A 16,975-nucleotide genomic window follows, 5' to 3' on the forward strand; every position below is an offset into this window, starting at 1 on the left:
TTCACTCAATCCATTCACTCACTATTCACCAATTTTTCACTATTCCTTCATCCACCATTATACCTTCACTCATCATCATTAATGATGACCAATCATCATTAATTATCACTTTCTACCTGTTGGGCCCAGCACTGGCACCAGTGATCCAGAGCCAACCAAGATACAGTCCCTGTACTCAAGGAACTTATAGACTAGCTACGTAAAAAGAAAAAGGCAGCAATAAGCAAGCATATTTACTGAATGCTTATGATGGGCTAAGCGCCTTACAGAGATTTTCTCCTTTGATCCATCCAACAGCGTCACACATAGAGATGTTTATTCCCATTTTACATAGAAGCAACAGTTTTCTAGGTGTTAAGTGACTTTTATAGCTAGTACGTGGCAAAGCTTGCAGGATTTGAACCCAGACCTGCCTGAGTCCTGTGCTCTAACCATTCTGCAAACTGCCTCCAAAGGATAGTGGTCCATCAGGCACAGAGACGCCTGAACATGAAGCAGAGAGAAGAGTGCAATTTTCCCTGATGGAGTCAGGAAAGGCTACAGAAGGGAGAGCTGGTCATCAGAAGATGAATAAGGTGGCTGCCCACAAGGAAGAGAAGGAAGAAAAGGCATTCTGGGCAGAGGACCCAGCAGGGGCAAAGGCACGGTGGTGTCCTGGCATATTTGAGGAACTATAAGCAGTTTGGTTGGGAAGATCGGAAAGAAGAGGCCGAGAAATGGGGAGGAGTCCCTTCAGGAAGGTCTTGAGATGATACCATGGAGTGGGGCCCTCTGCTGAACAACAGAACCAGGTAGTGCTCTGAGCAGAGGTGAGGAATCTTCAGCATAGCACAGTGGCCAGGGTATTTTGGCTGTTGAGGGCAGAATGGACTTAAGCGAATTAAGCCTGGTTAAGCCCACCTACTCCCCACACATCCATCCACCTGTCCATCCATCCACCCACCCACTACTTTATTGACTCATATGCTCACCTGTTCATCCATTTATTCACCTACCCAGTCATCCCTTCACTTGATCAATCACCTGTTTAGTTGTTGTTGTTGTTGTTTTAATCAAATATGGACCTTCAACATGTGTCAGAGCCTGGCTGGTATTAGGAGTTAAAAGTCAGATAGGATCTAGTCAGGGAGCTCATGGTCTAACAACTTAGAAATTTCCATGCAAAAGACAGTGACTATGGGAAGGCAGAGTCAAACACTGTGAAAGCCAAGAGAAGGGAGCCATTAGCTCAACTGGGGGCAATCAGGGAAGACTGCACAGATGAGGTGTCATTCGATCTGGTTCTAGAAGCTGAGGAAGAGTTCTTTAGCAGAAGAGGAGAGAATGGTCTTCAGCAAGACCAGCAGGTGGATAGGCCTTATTTCTAACCCAACCAAATCGTTCTCCAAAGGACGAGACAGAGCTAAATGAAGCCAGGTCACATTTAAACAAGATTCTTCCTGGTACATGGACTGGTTTAAATGAAGATGCCTGGGTGAGAGACAGCACCCCATGCAAATTCCAGGGACCCACCCCAGGAGCTGGAAGCCAGCTCCCATGTGAGTGATGGGGACCCTGTGAGGGAATCAATGTGTTGAGAGGAAAGGAGGATCCCTCTTCCCCAGGAAGCCAAGGACTCTGAGCTTGTCCCCAACCGGCACACAATATCTGGGCTTCAGAGCCACTGAGCAGACCCCCTCCCACGAGAAGGCCCCCTGCCTTACCTTGGAACCTGATAGTGTCATTGATGATCTCCAGTGTGTCGGCCACTGCGTTGTACTCTCCCACCTTCACCTCCCTGCTGTCTGCGGGGAGCAAGAGACAGTGGCTGGTTAGATGGAGCCCCGGGCCCGTGGCTGGCTGCTCCTGTCCCAGCTCTTGTTCCCCACAGGCCCTGCCTATATTCTCACGGGCTTTCCTTTTCCCTGGGGCCTTTTCCAGATAGAATCGCAAAACCTCCAACTGGATCTGGGGTGGAACAGATGCCGTCTTATACCATCTCAGCCACTGGTTACCCCCACTTTGCTGTGTGCCTCATGGATGGCAGCCCACCCCCCTCATAACTGGCTTCTCTCTGTTGCCAAGTCCTTCCTGGTCATTGAGCTAAATGGTCTCTTTGTAACTCTCCGCTGGTATCTGGCTCTGTCATCTAGGACCATGCAGACCGATGCTGCTCCCTCTGCTCCAGGACAGCCCTAAAGACCTGAAGACACAGACAGATCATCCCTCCTGGTGCCAGCCCCCAACCTCACTTCACAGAATATCATTTCTAATTCTGCCCTCTTCAGGGCCCTACCTGGGCCACGCCACACAATGTCACTGTGTCTTAAAGAGTGTAGACTCAAGGACTGACCAATGTACTTCTTTAGGCCTGATCTGGTCAGCAGCAAGTACAGAGTACTATCCCCTCCTTCTTTATGCACATTATATTCCTATTAATGCATCCTGAGATGGAATTAGCATCTTTCAGAGGCCACATTGCTCTGCTACGTCATATCAAGCACAATCTCCTTTATGTACACTGACTTGTTCAGGTGTATTTTCAAGCCCAAGTGATACATTTGGATTTACCTTCATCTTTGATACTATTCTGATGTAGGTTTAGGCCATTGTTTTGGTCATCACCAGAAATAAAGATGATGAGGACCAGCGCAGGGCAGTGGCAAGAAGAATGGAGAACGGGGGGTCAGATTTGACAAAGGTTTCTTTTCTCCAAGTAAAATGTGGACAACTGAGTGATCAAATGTATGGGGGATATAGGGAACAGGGGAATGAAGCCAGTGTCTTGGGGGCTCAGATATCATTCTGTAAACAGGGTACTCAGGAGAGGGTCAGAGAAGTGGGGACATTGCCATGTTCTGGTTTGGAAGTGCTGAGCCTGACATGATCATGGATCATGAGGGTGGAGATGTCATTGGGTCTGGAGACAGGGGACAGGTCTGGGCTGATAGTTGGGGCCATCAGCATGTAAACTGGGAGCTGGAGCAGGGGGCTGGGGGCAGATCCCTAGGGACAGTGCCAAGGGCAGAATCTGGGGGAGCGCCAACCTCTTGGGGGTGGGGAGGGGCGGGCAGAGCAAGATGCTGCAGGGAGACTGGGAAGGACTGGCCAGGGTGCCAGGGGCAGGATAGCAGGAGACAGTGGGCATTATGAGAGCCAAGGGAAGGGACAATGTCACAATGGAGCTGGCCAGCAATATCTGATGTCACCGAGAGACTAGAACAACAGGCCCCTTAAGCAAGGGGGGAGCGGATTTAGCGTGTGGGGGTACTGGTGACCACAGACAAAGTAGGTCCAGGGAAGGAAGACCAAAGACAAAGGGTGTGGAACTGGAGGGTGAAACCCCCAGGGCTGAACCGGCTTTGACAGGGTTGAGGAGAGGTGGGAGAACCACCGAGGAATCACTGAGCCTCGACAGTGTGCCTGGATCCATGCTAGGAACTTTCTGTGCCTTTTCTTGTTCAGTTCTCACAGCTGGAATTGGTGTTTTCAGTGCCAAGGTACAGATGAGGAAAGAGCTCAGCAGGTTGCACCTCTGCACGCCCCCCTGTCGCTCTGCCCCACTGATTCTAAGAGTAGATGGAGCCCAGCCTCATGTCCAGGATGCTTCCCACAGGCCATGCTCTTCGGCTGACACGGGGCTGCCTCAATGGGCTCCCTGAGCGGTGACCATTCCTGCCAAGCTGCCCGCTCCATGGGCTGCGTGTGCCTCCTGAGTGTAATAACTGCAGCGAGGAATGCCCACGTGCCCACCCGCAGGCCAAGCAGGTCCCCAGAGCTGCAGATTCTGCATAAGAATGCCCAGAGGTGATCAAGTGACACAGCTGCAGGAATTCCAAACGTGCACCCAGAGGAGCTGCTGGCTGGCTGGGGCTCTGGCTCTAAGTGAATTTCTTTGCAGAAATGCAGATGTACTGCTGGTCCCTTATAAACATTCAGGAAGCAGAACAGGGAATCCCATAGGCCACACTTCTGCCTGTGTTCCTTTGACTGTGGGATGGAAAACAGGGCGGTAAAAGTCACTTCCTTCTCCTCACGACGGTCTCTCTGCCACGGTGCAGGTGGCTGGCGCCTGCCTGGGTCACAGCTCCTAAATGTCACATTAGCAGACTCTGCTGGGAGCTCCAGCATCCCTGCTCTGGCCTTTTGAAGTCTTCAGCCCCAATCAGCTCCTGCTGCTCTAAGGAGGAAGCCCTGATTTATTTATCTGGTGTGGGGAGGCAGCTCATGAAATATGCAGGCTGATTGGAACAAATCACCAGGAGCCAAGAAGTGATGTGGCTGGCACCCCACCGCACCCCCAGCTGCACAGCCTGCCCCTCTGACTCACACACCCTGATGTACTGTCCCATGGCACCAAGTGAAGTTGCTGGCCGGCTGGGGCTCACATACTCGGCTTCCCAGGACAGCCATAGTCACCAGAATCTCTCCCTGGGGTGCTGCTTGGGGACATACAGGGGCTTCCCATGTTCTTGCATGTAAGGTTCATGGCAAACCATGAGTTGGGCATGATTTGCCCCCAGCTGCGGATGAGGGAGGAGACTCAAGAAGTTAAGTGAACACTCAGGGCCACGTGCTGGACAGTGACCAAGTGGGAGCCTAAAGTTGGCTCCCCTAGCTCTGAATTCAGACTGCCCATGCTGAGCAGAGCTGCTGGTCACTCAGCCCACATTTCTGGAGTGCCTACTGCATGCCAGCCCCAGCCCCAGCCCCAGCCCCAGCCCCAGCCCCAGCCCCAAGTATTTCCTCATAAAGGATCCCTCAAAAGCAGCAGCATGGGTGATGGAAGAGGTCTATTCTCATCCTTGACCAAGGTGGTCTTGGACATCTTGGCGACGTCCCTGTAGCATAAGGGACGCTTATGCTAAATCCCTTAACTTTTCATTCATTCATTCATTCATTCATTCATTCATTCATTCATTCAACAAACATTGACTGGGTGCCTATTATGTGCCAGGCTCCGGGCTGGAGATACAAAGATAAAAAAAAATCATAATCTCCACCGTTAGTTTAGGGACTACAGCCTCACCCAGCCCTACAAGGGAGGTAAAATTACTCTCATTTGCAGATAATATTTCCCTCTGGCCTGCACTTTGTTAGCAGGTGGCTGTAGCTGTAAAATGGGAACTTTCAAAGTGGCCATGAGGTTTAAAGAAGAGAATACAGGCAGTTTCTGGCTTGAAGTCTAACTCACAGTAAGTGTTTGGTAAATAGTAGTCTGCCTCATGATAAAAGTAACTGAGCTATTTGCCAGGTCCCCAAACACTCCCTAGGTTCTCTTACTGCCATGGTTCCCCATAATGGTCCTGCTGCTTGGAAGGTGGTTTACCCCTCCTGTATCAACATGGCCCAACCCTACACCCACCTACTTCTTCCAGAAAGCCTTCCCTGAGTACTGTTCCTCCCCACAGCACCTCAGTTGCTGTGGGCTTAGGGCATGGATGTCAGCCCCCCGGTGTTGGAAGCATGCCCTAGGTGTGCCCTGGCCTTATGATTCCTGTCAGCCAGTTAGTCCCTGAGTGGAACTTGAAGCCTTGCATCTGGTGTCCCCAGGCAGCATAGAGTCTCATCCGCCATCCTCTACCCAGGGCCTCTCCCGGGTCTGCAGGTAGAAGGATGGTGCCATCTCTGCACTCCTCCATCCACCTGTGGCCCAGCTGGTGGTGACCACGATAGGCACCCAGTACTCTCAATTTTTAACTCTTGGCCTCCTTGTCAACTCCATTGTGCAAGCAATGTTAACCACCCAATGGATGCCAATTGGGCCTTGTGGACTGTGGACTAGGGGACAGGCCAGAAAGATCCAGCAGGGGGTGGGGGTGCAGGAAGGAATCGAGCAGAGGGCTGCAGGGTTGAGTCTGTCACTTGCTGGACTCCCTGCCCCGTAACTCTGCTGCAGCTTGCCGCTGACTTATTATGTAACTCTGGACAGACCACCTTTTTCTCTGAGCCTCAATTTCTCCATCTGCAAATGACACGGCAGGGCTTCCAGTGGTTCTCAGCCCTGGCCGGGCAACAGCATCACCTGGAAAGTGCTGGAAAATACCTATGTCAGAGTCCTCATATGGACCGATTATACAAGAACCTCTGAGGGGATGAGTGGTGGGTTCTGGGCAGCAGTATTTTTAAAAGCCCCCTAACGCTGATCCTTACTGCACAGCCAGACTTGAGAACCCCTAGATTTGACTCAAGATCCTTCGATGCCGATGTTTTCTGTTCGAAGAGGCTAAAAATAGTGTGGAACACAGAGCCCCTCTCCTACAGAACAATGCTGCTTCCTCGCTGTGGGGCAAAGAGAGGTGTTCTCCCTAAAAAGCCCATTCTTTATTTCAGATTTTAGATTTGGATGATACATAAAGGAAATAGGTCCTATTGGTGAAGATTAGGCTGCCAAAAAAAAGCCCAGTCTGAAAATATTCACTGGCTGTGGGCCTGAGAGCATCCATGAGAGACGGCTGGGAAACAGCTTCCGTCAGTGGTCCTGCCTTCTTCTGGAACTGTGACCTCCAGGCGGGGGAGAGTGAGTTATAGGGTCGCCAACCTCCTGTGTTTGCCGGGTGCCCATAGACTGCTACATGGGTTCTACTCCCCTCACCTCTAACTGTCCATTTGTCCTCAATTGGCTCTAGATCTGAATGGAGGGAAGTATATGTGCTCTTTAAAGAACTGTTACAAACATAGGCTCAACGTGTGACCCTGAGGAATAAAACACTGGATGGCCTTGACTCAACGAAAGTAAAAAATAGTATACAATGTCCATTCTAGGCCCTCTTGACAATATCCCAAACTCAGGGATAGGGAAGAGCTCTGGCTGGTAGACAGGACCCTTGGAGCTAGTCTTGGCTTTGCTGTCACCTCAGCGAGGAGCCCCCAGGGAGTGCCGGCCTCTGCCTGGGCTGGATGGGGAGATCTCTGGGGCCTCCACCTCTTGTTCGATGATTCTGCAATTGGTTTGAAAAGCTGTCCCCCAGGTCCTGGCTCTGCCTGGGGGCCACACATCGCATGGACCCTGCTCCTGGTGGTTCATCAGGGGTGGGGACATGGCACTTGCGGGCTTTGATTCTGCTCTTCTCCAGATAGCCAGCCCTTCCTAGAGGTGATTCCCAGCCAGGTCACTGTCTGTGAGCAGGCCCTAGAGGGTGACTCTCCTGTCACTGGGTGAGGAGCCAGGCTGAGCAGCACCTCTCAGCAGCCCCGAGTAGAGACAGACTTGCATGCTTCCTTGGCCTGAATCGTGCACACACTCTTCTCTGTCTTCATAAACAATATGCCACTGCCATGTTTGGAACAAATTAACATCATTGACCTTTGTTTGGAAATTTTTAACAGGCCAGGGGGACACTGGCCAAATGGCTTGGTAATATAATAACTCTACTAAGGACAGATTTGTTTATCGACTTAGGCAAATGAGGCCAGGGACAAAAGCTAAGTATATAGGGGTGCACAGTCCACATGTAAACACAACAGATTATCTGCACCTAGAACAGACCTTTTTTCCTCCTCTTCTTAGCTAACGTTCCACTGGCCCTTCAGAATCCCAAACTCAGGGATAGAAAAGGAAACTCAGATGCCATCTCCTCCATATAGCCTTCCTAATCTCCCAGGTGGAGCCAAGTGCCCCTCTTCTGAACGCCCTTATCACATATCACATGGGACCACTTGAGGTCTGTGCCCCCTGGACCAGGAGCTCTGTGAGGGCAGGGGTCGCATCGTACCCAGCTCAGCACTCCTCTGTGCCCAATCAGGACCTGGGGCATTAAGAAATGACTCTTAAGGGGCAGCCCGGGTGGCTTAGCAGTTTAGCGCCGCCTTCAGCCTAGGGCCTGATCCTGGAGACCCAGGATCGAGTCCCACATCGGGATCCCTGCATGGTGCCTGCTTCTCCCTCTGCTTGTGTCTCTGCCTCTCTCTCTCTAGGTGTATCTCTATGAATAAATAAATAAAATCTTAAAAAAAAAAAAAAAGAAATGACTTAAGAAATTTCAAAAGCCCAAACCATAGAGGGGGAAAAAAGGAATTTACCTACATCAAAATTAAGACCTTCTGTTCATCAAAGACTTTACGTCTATAGACAAGTGACTGAATGGGAGAAGATATCTGCAAAGCCTAAAGGTAAAAGAGGACTTATATTTAGAGTACTTAAAGAACTCCCACAAATCAACAAGAAAATGACAATACCCTCAAAATAAAAGTGGTCAAAGGATCAAAAAATTCAACAACAAATGGCTGAGAAGCACAGGAAGAAATGCCCAAACTTCATTAGTAATCAAAGAAATAATATTTAAAACTACAATATGATATTAATTTATACCTTTAAACTGGAAAAGAATGAGAGAGCCAGGGGCTGGCAAGTGTTGCTGGGAGGAGGGACACAGGAATCCCCATGCTGGTGGCAGTGGAGATAGGTGTGGGCATTGAAAGAGTCATCTGGCAGATCTTAGGCATGTTCAGCATTCACACACTTTCCCATCCAACAGTTCTACTCCTGGACATTTGTCCTAAAGAAATGCCCAGCTAGGTTCCTAAGGGGACATGTACAACGACACCCACTTTTTGTACAGGAGTTGAAGGCGGCCTGGGTATGTGTCACTGGGAGAGTGGATGAGTGAAGCACAATCAGTGAAAGTTATGGCTCATATGTACAGAGGAACACGGAAGCATCTCCAAAAAACAATGTGCTGAATGGGGAGGGGGAAAAAAGAGAAAGAAATAGAAGAGGATGCACAATCCAGTTGCACTGACAAAAATCAAAATACATGCAGACAAAACAGCAGCCCATGTTTTGTAAGGACATACCAACACAATATACGCATTAAACACTTAGAGTGTTTGCCTTTTGCTGCGGGGTGAGAACAAATGCTGGAAATAAGGGCACAAACAAATGAGAGGGGCTTTCCTGGACCAGTGGTAACAGCATCTCATGAAATGAGGAGAGTGAAATGTGTCCTAAGGAAGCAAGGTCGTACTTTCCTGGAGAAATTCTGGCAGGGGTGGGGGGCAAACCTGGGGTTATGGTCATAAGTGCCCAGGAGAGGAGTAGGAAACCCACGGTTGCCAGGGCCCTTCTCTGTGCTAGTCACCGAACTGTTCTTTGCTTCATGTCATGGAATTCTCACCATCCCTCAAGGCTAAGGAAATGACCCCCTTTAATTTTACTATTTTAAACTGAATGCTGAAATGATGGGTTTAGAGAGATTAAGCCACAGCGCTTAGCTAGTAAGGAAGAGGCATGTCTGCTTTGAAGCTCATATACTTCAAAGCTCATATACATGCCAGGAGGGGAGTTCCCCATCACTGGAGGCATTCAAGCAGAGGTAATGCTGCAAAAGAGAGTCAGGGCTCCCTTCAACATGGAAGTCTATCTACGGCTCAATGAAATACAAGGTCTGCTACATAATTCTCGTCTTTCAGGCTACCTTCTTTGGGTTCTCTGAAAGATAAGCCCTGGGTCATGAAGGCTGGGAAGTGTCAGGGTCAGTCTCCCAGCCTCAAAGAGCTCACATTCGCATGTGTCCTTCCTTTCCTGCTGACACTGAAGCCTGCCAGGGTATCCTGCGGTTTAGCAGCCTATGTCTCCACTCTTAATTATATCAAGTTGAGTGGCAGTCCGACAACCTGGCCTTTCCAGACCACCGGCCAGGGGAAGGGAGCTACACAATACAGGACTTGACAGAAGGCAAAGGATATTAAAAACTGGCCTCAAGCATCTCAAACTAGGGTCAAACTAGCTCTGAAAGTTTTCTAGTAGGTTCTGGGAAATAATCTTCCTGTTTTTATAGGCCCTGGCACTCGGCCAGAGAAATTATGAAGCCCCTTGGGGGGAAGGGACTGTATCTTATTCAACTTGGCTTCCCTCAGAGGACTTGGTAAAGCGCCTGGCAGATGCTCAGGAAATGTGCACTGAATAGAACCGTATCTCTTACCCCAAAGACCAAACGGTAATTAATGTCTGCAAACGGGGAGGACAAGCCTACATTTCACCAGGTACCTTCTGAATGACAATTATGCTGTTGGAGTGATGGAAGACCCCATGCCTTCAAATCAGGTGCTGAAACATGACAGTCCGAAGCCGGAGCCCTTTCTGTCGCACAGACGCCGTGTGGAATTCGAGCACATTATCGCTCGCAGAGGCTCTGACAAGCAGGCCTGATGAAGGCAGGGCCGGGGAGTGAGCGAGCACGCAGATGCTCCCAGCCCCCGAAGAACAGCACAAACAAGGCTCTAATCATGGCTTCACTCAACTTCCTTCCCTGCTGCAAATTCTGAACCCTGTTTAGACTTCGGCAGGAACATGGATTCTTTCTTCTTTTGAGGGAAAAAAGAAGCCAATTCCCTGGTATTCATGCTCATGTCCACGTGATGCAAATCAGCGATGCCTTGGGGTGGTGGGGGGTAGGGGGCAGGCAACTGAACGGGAGTCGAAGGGGTTCGGGCCTTGGCCCCACTGCACCCATGGTGTGTAGCCAACAGGACGCTAATGCCTGCTTCTGACCACGTGGGCATCTCTCAGAATAGCGCCCAAGACAAGAGTGTGAGGGCGTGGAATTGATTTGGGAGGTGGTCCTAGAGCACACTGAAGAGCTGTGGGGAGGGGAGGCAGAGGAGGGAAGGGAGCCAGTAGGGGGGCATTAATGGGCAAGTTTTTCTTTCTTTCTTTCTTTCTTTCTTTCTTTCTTTCTTTCTTTCTTTCTTTCTTTCTTTCTTTCTTTCTCTTTCTTTCTTTCTTTCTTTCTTTCTTTTTTCTTCTTTCTTTCTTTCTTTCTTTCTTTCTTTCTTTCTTTCTTTCTTTCTTCTTTCCTTTCTTTTCAATTTTTTAAGATTTTATTTATTTATTCATGAGAGACACACAGAGAGAGGCAGAGACATAGGCAGAGGGAGAAGCAGGCTTCCTGCGGGGTCCTCCCAGGACCTTGAGATCACAACCTGAGCCAAAGGCAGACACTCAATCACTGAGCCACCCACCTGCTCCAATGAGCAGGTTTCTGAGTGGGCAACTGAGGCACAACCCCACTGAGGACCCCCTGGAGACGGAGTACAGCATAACTTGCAGTTGCCACACCCAAGAGGAAGGATGGGTGGCTTATCCTCTGCTTCTCTCTCCTCCCTGGCACCAGGCTATTCCTGGAAGCACCCATTCCCCGGACATCTGGCCTACTCCTTGCACAGGGTAAGGGGTGCAGGTGCTTTTACTGAGGCATTTGTTCTAGACTTGTGGGATGCTCAGGGAATATGGATGTATCACTGACAGCATCTGCCGCCTACCATCTACCATTGTCCTGCTGGGAGCTAAAAGCTTTGGGAACCCTTGAAAACAAAGTAAACAGAGGGAAGCTGAGAGTGAGGAAGATCATTTTTAGGGATCTGAAGAGCCCTCCCTGGATCAAAAATGCCCCCGTCTCAAGAGGGGCCATGGGGCTAACCATGGTACATTATTTTAGAACAGATCTGTTTATCCAGCACTCCTAAGTTTACTAACTAGGTAGTTTCTCCAGCCTGAAACAACGAGCACCATCTTGAATTAGCTTCAGCTTCCACTGTCAAGGCTCACTGCTGGTTGCCAGACAAGTCACCGGAAACCTTAAGTAAATGAAGATGTTCTTAAATTTCTACAAGTCCTCTCACCAACAAATCCAGTAAGCGTTACCAAGAGACAGCCAGGAGCCAGGCATCACAGCAATAATGTGACGAGCTTCCCAGCACTTGAGAGTCTATAGAGCAAAATCTCATTTGGCCCCTTCCTCAGCCCTGGGGGTTGGGCAGGGCTGGCATTCATGCCATCCTCATTTTCCAGAGGATTAAACCGAGGCTTAGGGAGACGAAGTGACTTGCCCAAGGTTACACTGTTCCTAGGTTTCAAAGCAAGGATTTGAACCCAGGTCTTTGGCCTCCAGATTAATTCAATAAACTTGTACTGGAGGCCCTGAGTGCCAGGCATTTGAGCTACCCTACAGCCTTGGAATCAAAAAGTGCAGGACCATGGCTTCTTGGCTTCCCTTTTAGCCCTCTTCTCAAAACTGCCTCCCATTTCTAACTCATTTGCGTTTCAGTTTTGCAAAGGAATTAACAGAGCCTCCTACAAAATGATTCCTTTACGGTAGATAAAAGAGTTCCGAAGGCCCCAGGAACTAGGCTTGGAAACAGCATCTTGTGAGGTCTTCAGAGGAAGGGTGGGAGGGGCCAGCATTGAGATCAGGTTAGTGAGCTCTGAGACAGCCTGGGTGTGAGTCTTGAAGCAGCCCCTGCAAGGGGAGCCCCCCTTTGGGGTTGACTGTCTGTGAGCCAGCTCTGCTGTGAGCCCTGCTGTTCTCTGTGCCCTCTAAAGAGAGGGCAGGAGGTGAGGGAGAGAGAAGCAGACTGAGAGAGATGGTGTGAAGGACACAGCAGAAAACAACATGGTGGTTCTATTTAGAGGCTTTCTGAAAGGCCAGTGGCACGAGGCAATTCTCAGGGTCAGTCCTAGGAAGTCCCCGGAAAAGAGAGTCTGGACCAGCCCATAGAAGGGAAGGTATGATGAGTCAGGGCCTCAGGGCAAGTCCCTTCCCCTGGTTGGGCCTCAGTTTCCTCTCTGTGAAATGAAATGATAACCACGCACCCTCCCAGGCCAGTGGTCAGCCTATTCAATAATTCAAAGCCGCTCCATCTTGGCAGACGATGCACCTCTGAGACCCTTTACATTTGGAAAAATAACTCTTGTGCTGACATGAACATGCCCTCAGCATTCCAGTGGCTCATCTCAGTCCCCAAAATAACACAGAAGCCCTCTGTCGACAGGATCAATGTTTGATTTAAAAACATATAAAGGGGAGTACATGCTGGCCCAGCTCTGATGTGCCCTAAAAATGGGGCACTATTGTGGTGAAGGGAAAACACTCAGATGCAGGTGTGCATAGGAGTCCAAGGAAGAAGCTGAGGTCCAGTCTCAGCTCTGCCACTAACCATCTTGTGTCCCTGGGGAGAACACCTCCCTGCCCTGGGCCCCACTTTCCCATTTATACCAGGAGATAATGGAATGGGATCATCTCTAAGACCCTGCCCCATCTGACATCCTATATATGGCTAAGTGTGGGGAGAAGCTATAAAGGGCAGGCAGACATAAAGGCACCTGGGGGGTTTCAACACACCAATAAAATCTGGATTTGCCTCAGACAAGTGTCACAGTGCTAACCATAATTGCTACTGCTTGCTGAGCAAGAAATATATGCATGTATTGCTCTGAGTTATCTCATTGAGTTCTTCCCACGTTCCAAGAAGGTATGCAGGATTATTTTCCTATTTTACAGATGAGGACTTCACACTGGTGAAGTTACTTGCCTAATGTGCTATGTTGACTTGAGTTAAGGGGGGTCAGACCCCGGCCCTCCCTCCCCCCTCCGAACTACCATTTGCTCCATTGCTTTCCTTATAAATCTCTAAAACCAGTCCCTGGAGCTGGTGTCTAATCCTAACATTAAAAACAAAAAACAAAACAAAAAAAAAAGGGCAATAAAATTGGCACGCACTTGTAGCTGTGATCGGCCAATCAATATTTTATAAAATATTCTCCTAGAATGATATAATTTGAGAACTGGAAATGTGACAAGAGAATTTAGTTACAATCACTCAAAAGAAAAAAAAAGTCAGTATCTTTGCCAAGATGCTTACTTGGTTCAACCAATGAAGAAGCAAAACTTAACAAATGGGAAAATAATTACATTTGCCGAAAATTACATCTTTTGTGCATGCCAGAGAGCTGACATGCGTTTCAATTACCTGCCACGGGAAGACGAATGGGTAAATCTACAAGATTGCATTACGGAGCCACAGTACCGAACACCTCTCCTCATTGATCTAAATCCGGTGGGATTTGTCTGAATGAACCCGAATAACTTGATTTCATTTCTTGCCTTCGCCTGGATGACTTTGGGATCTGACGCAGAAGGCACTGCTCTTGTTTCTGGATTTTCTAGAAATATCCGGAGGCCAAAAACACTGCAGTGAAGAATGGCACATCTAGTGGTTTCGGCTAACAACCCTGCTGATCTCTGTACTGGGCTACAAGGGGGTGCCTACCTGGGAAGAAAGCCCCCTCTCCTCACAGATGCCCTGTGGGCTCTGACAAGCCCCTGTCCTCCTCTATTTCCACCTGGTCACTTGAGGAACCTACTGGAAGGTAGGTTCCTGAGCCCCTTCCTTCCAACGTGGATAACAGAAAAGCCCGACAAGTGACCTGGTTTCTTAAAAAAATTAAGGACCCGTTACAAGCACGTGGGAGATAATTATGGGTTAAAAGAAATTAAAGAGGAATATCAACCAGCCATTGTGTGGATTCTCCCACAAATTGTAAAGACATGTTGGAGATAATCAAAGGATCAAAGTGAAAGGATATTAAGCATCATTGTTAAACGCTTAGGTGGGGTAATAGTATCATGATTATGTTTTGAAAAGTCCTTATCTAGTAGGAATGCATACTGCAGTATTTATAGATTGAAATGAGATAATGTCTGGGAGCTGTTTTAAACATTACAGAAAAAAAAAAAGAGTTCAGCGGGTGAGTAAAGATAAAGCAAGATTGGCAAAATGTTGATGGTTGAAGCCAGGTGATGGGTACATGGGGCTTATTATGTGATTCCTCTCAACTTGAGGGTCTGTTTGAAAATTTCTATAATCAAACACAAAAGCAATGCAAGCTTTCTCAGAATGTTGGAAGGGACTGAACCCCCTCCCTGTACTTCCATGAGCCTCTGAGAGTCATGTGGGGAGACCGGATAGCCTGAGACGTCATGTGGTTGACAAAAATATTCTATATAAGTTGAAACTAATGTTTCACAGAGAAGTGTTTTCTATTGACTCTGCTTTCTCTTATCTGGAACATCACACTTTCATTTCTTTTGATGTATTTTATTGCAGAAACACAACATCCCCAAATGCAGAATTCATCAAGTACAAAGAATAAGCATCAGAAAGCCTACCTTGAAATTGAGTAAATTTAATGGTCCCCATTCTCTCCCCATTCCGGAACACAACTTGACCCTAAAAACAAAATGAAACAAACAAGAACAAAAGAGAAATGCCATGTTAGCTTAAACACTCCTGATCTCAAATGAAATTCATTAATTGTACACTATGATATTAGTATTGGAAAAAAAATAGGTCCCTGTGGGGCTGCAGATGCAAAATTAAACTAGCTGTTTTAAAGCTGGTTGTGACTATTTGGCTCATCTGAGGAATGAATAAGGAAATCAATAAGGGAATGAACACAGGTGAATTAAAGCTGAGATGTGCATCATCATTATCATCATGATTATCCACAAAATCCACCAATGTGTCCTGTGCTATCCTGGGTCAAGGTCTTCCATGGTGCTGGAGGGATGGAGGCAGAGATGAGGCCCACAGAGCCTGGCCCTGACTCTGCTCTTGGGTCCTACCCATTAAGATGTGTGGCTCTGCTGAGGCTGTTTGGTGTGAGGACCAGAAGGGGACTGGAGGTCAGTTAGGATTTCTTATTACAGGCAGAGAATGTTTTGGTAAGTTCTTCCTGAGTGGTGACATCAGCTGCAATTATAAATGGGCTATGGGGCAGCACAAAATGAAGCTTCTTGAGCCAGTGAGACCTGCCTAGTGTCACAGGCAGCTGAGCATCCCTCATTAAGGACCCCGGGGGCTACAAACAGTATCATCTGCTGCATCTGCCTTGCTGGCTGATCCTGGGCTTCCATATGCTGGGTTAAATAAATCGGGAACATAAAAAGGGGGTGTGGTCTCTCCTGGCTAATACAGGACCCATAGACATTCTAAAACCATATAAAGAAATAGACACATTGTATCAATGAATCTTTTTGGCAAGCTTGAGTGGAAAGGGGGATGATCCTCATTTTACAGATCAAGAAACTGAGACCAAGAGAGGTGATGTGCTCTATACTAGGTCACTGCAAACGAGGCTGCTGGGAGCCAAATCCGAGTTTGATTTTAATGCTCATGCCATTTCACTGCAGCCTGTTGCTCCTCATCCAGAAATAAATTCCTTCCTCTCATTCCATTAATGTGCAATTAGGAAAAGCAATGGTCTTAAAGGGACACTGCTTTACCCTCACTATGCTCTTGCATCATCAGGTCATGGCACAGACGATACTTTGGATCCCACTCAATTCTCAGGACAAAGCGCCAGGAGGTATCTTCCCTTGGTGGAAACCCAAAGTCTGAGGCCCTGTGGTTTTTCGAACAAATCGAATCACTCAACCTGTTCTCAGAATGAGAAACACCTCCTAAGGCCACTTTGACACCTTTTTGAAATCCTGTAGACAGCTGCAAGTGGTATTGGTTAGAAACTAATGCCCACCGAATTCCATATTCAGGTGACGGCAAGCAATTCCCGGGAGTGTGAAAACACTTCAGCGTAAGGTGAGATGGGAGCTGTGATTTTATTTCTAGGGATGATTGAAAAACACGGAACATCTTCTGAAATGCTCACTTTTATGCAAATAGAGCACTTTGCTGGGAAAGATGCAGACATGGTGGACAAGGAGGGCATTTCCTGGTTTGATTTCTTGGAGATCTAATTTGCCCATCCCCTCCAAGCTCTGAAGAACTCCAAAGATTTCTAGATATAAAACGGGGACAAGTTCTGCAGAATATTTATTAAATTATAAAGTTTATGAAATGGTCTTCGAAGCTGGATGGAATGACACTGGATTGGAGTATGAGGTGGGGAATGAGATCCTCTCTTTACTTTGTAAACAAAACAAATTAGTCCATCTTTAAAGTAAGAGCTGTCACATTTTATTTTCCTCACAATAACTATTTTTATTAACAGCAGCTCCTTAGTCTCTCAGGTAATGCAGTGGAAGGAGGCCAGAGTCTGAGTATCACAAACCTGGCTTCAGTGCTCCCTTGGGCAAATTCCCACGCACCTGAGTTATGGACCTCACGCAGCTCCTGACCTACAGCGGGCACTCAGTAAATGGCAGTAGTAATTTTTATTTTAAAAAAATCTAATAGGGCAGCCCGGGTGGCTCAACGG

The 16,975-nt window shown here is 48.0% G+C and overlaps 1 protein-coding gene across 1 annotated transcript in view; it reads right to left on the reverse strand.

The window, feature by feature from the left end:
• The window catches only part of GABBR2 (gamma-aminobutyric acid type B receptor subunit 2), a 370,018-nt gene that overhangs the window by 84,706 nt on the left and 268,337 nt on the right, over positions 1-16,975 (reverse strand). Inside the window, exons 8-9 of the mRNA XM_072842074.1 lie at positions 14,928-14,988; positions 1,704-1,784 (exon numbers count right to left, since the gene is read on the reverse strand). Coding sequence (XP_072698175.1) covers positions 1,704-1,784; positions 14,928-14,988 — 142 coding nt within the window. The remainder of the gene's footprint in view (positions 1-1,703; positions 1,785-14,927; positions 14,989-16,975) is intronic.

This window comes from Canis lupus, chromosome 10, assembly GCF_048164855.1.
Source record: "Canis lupus baileyi chromosome 10, mCanLup2.hap1, whole genome shotgun sequence".
Classification (NCBI taxonomy): Eukaryota; Metazoa; Chordata; class Mammalia; order Carnivora; family Canidae; genus Canis; species Canis lupus.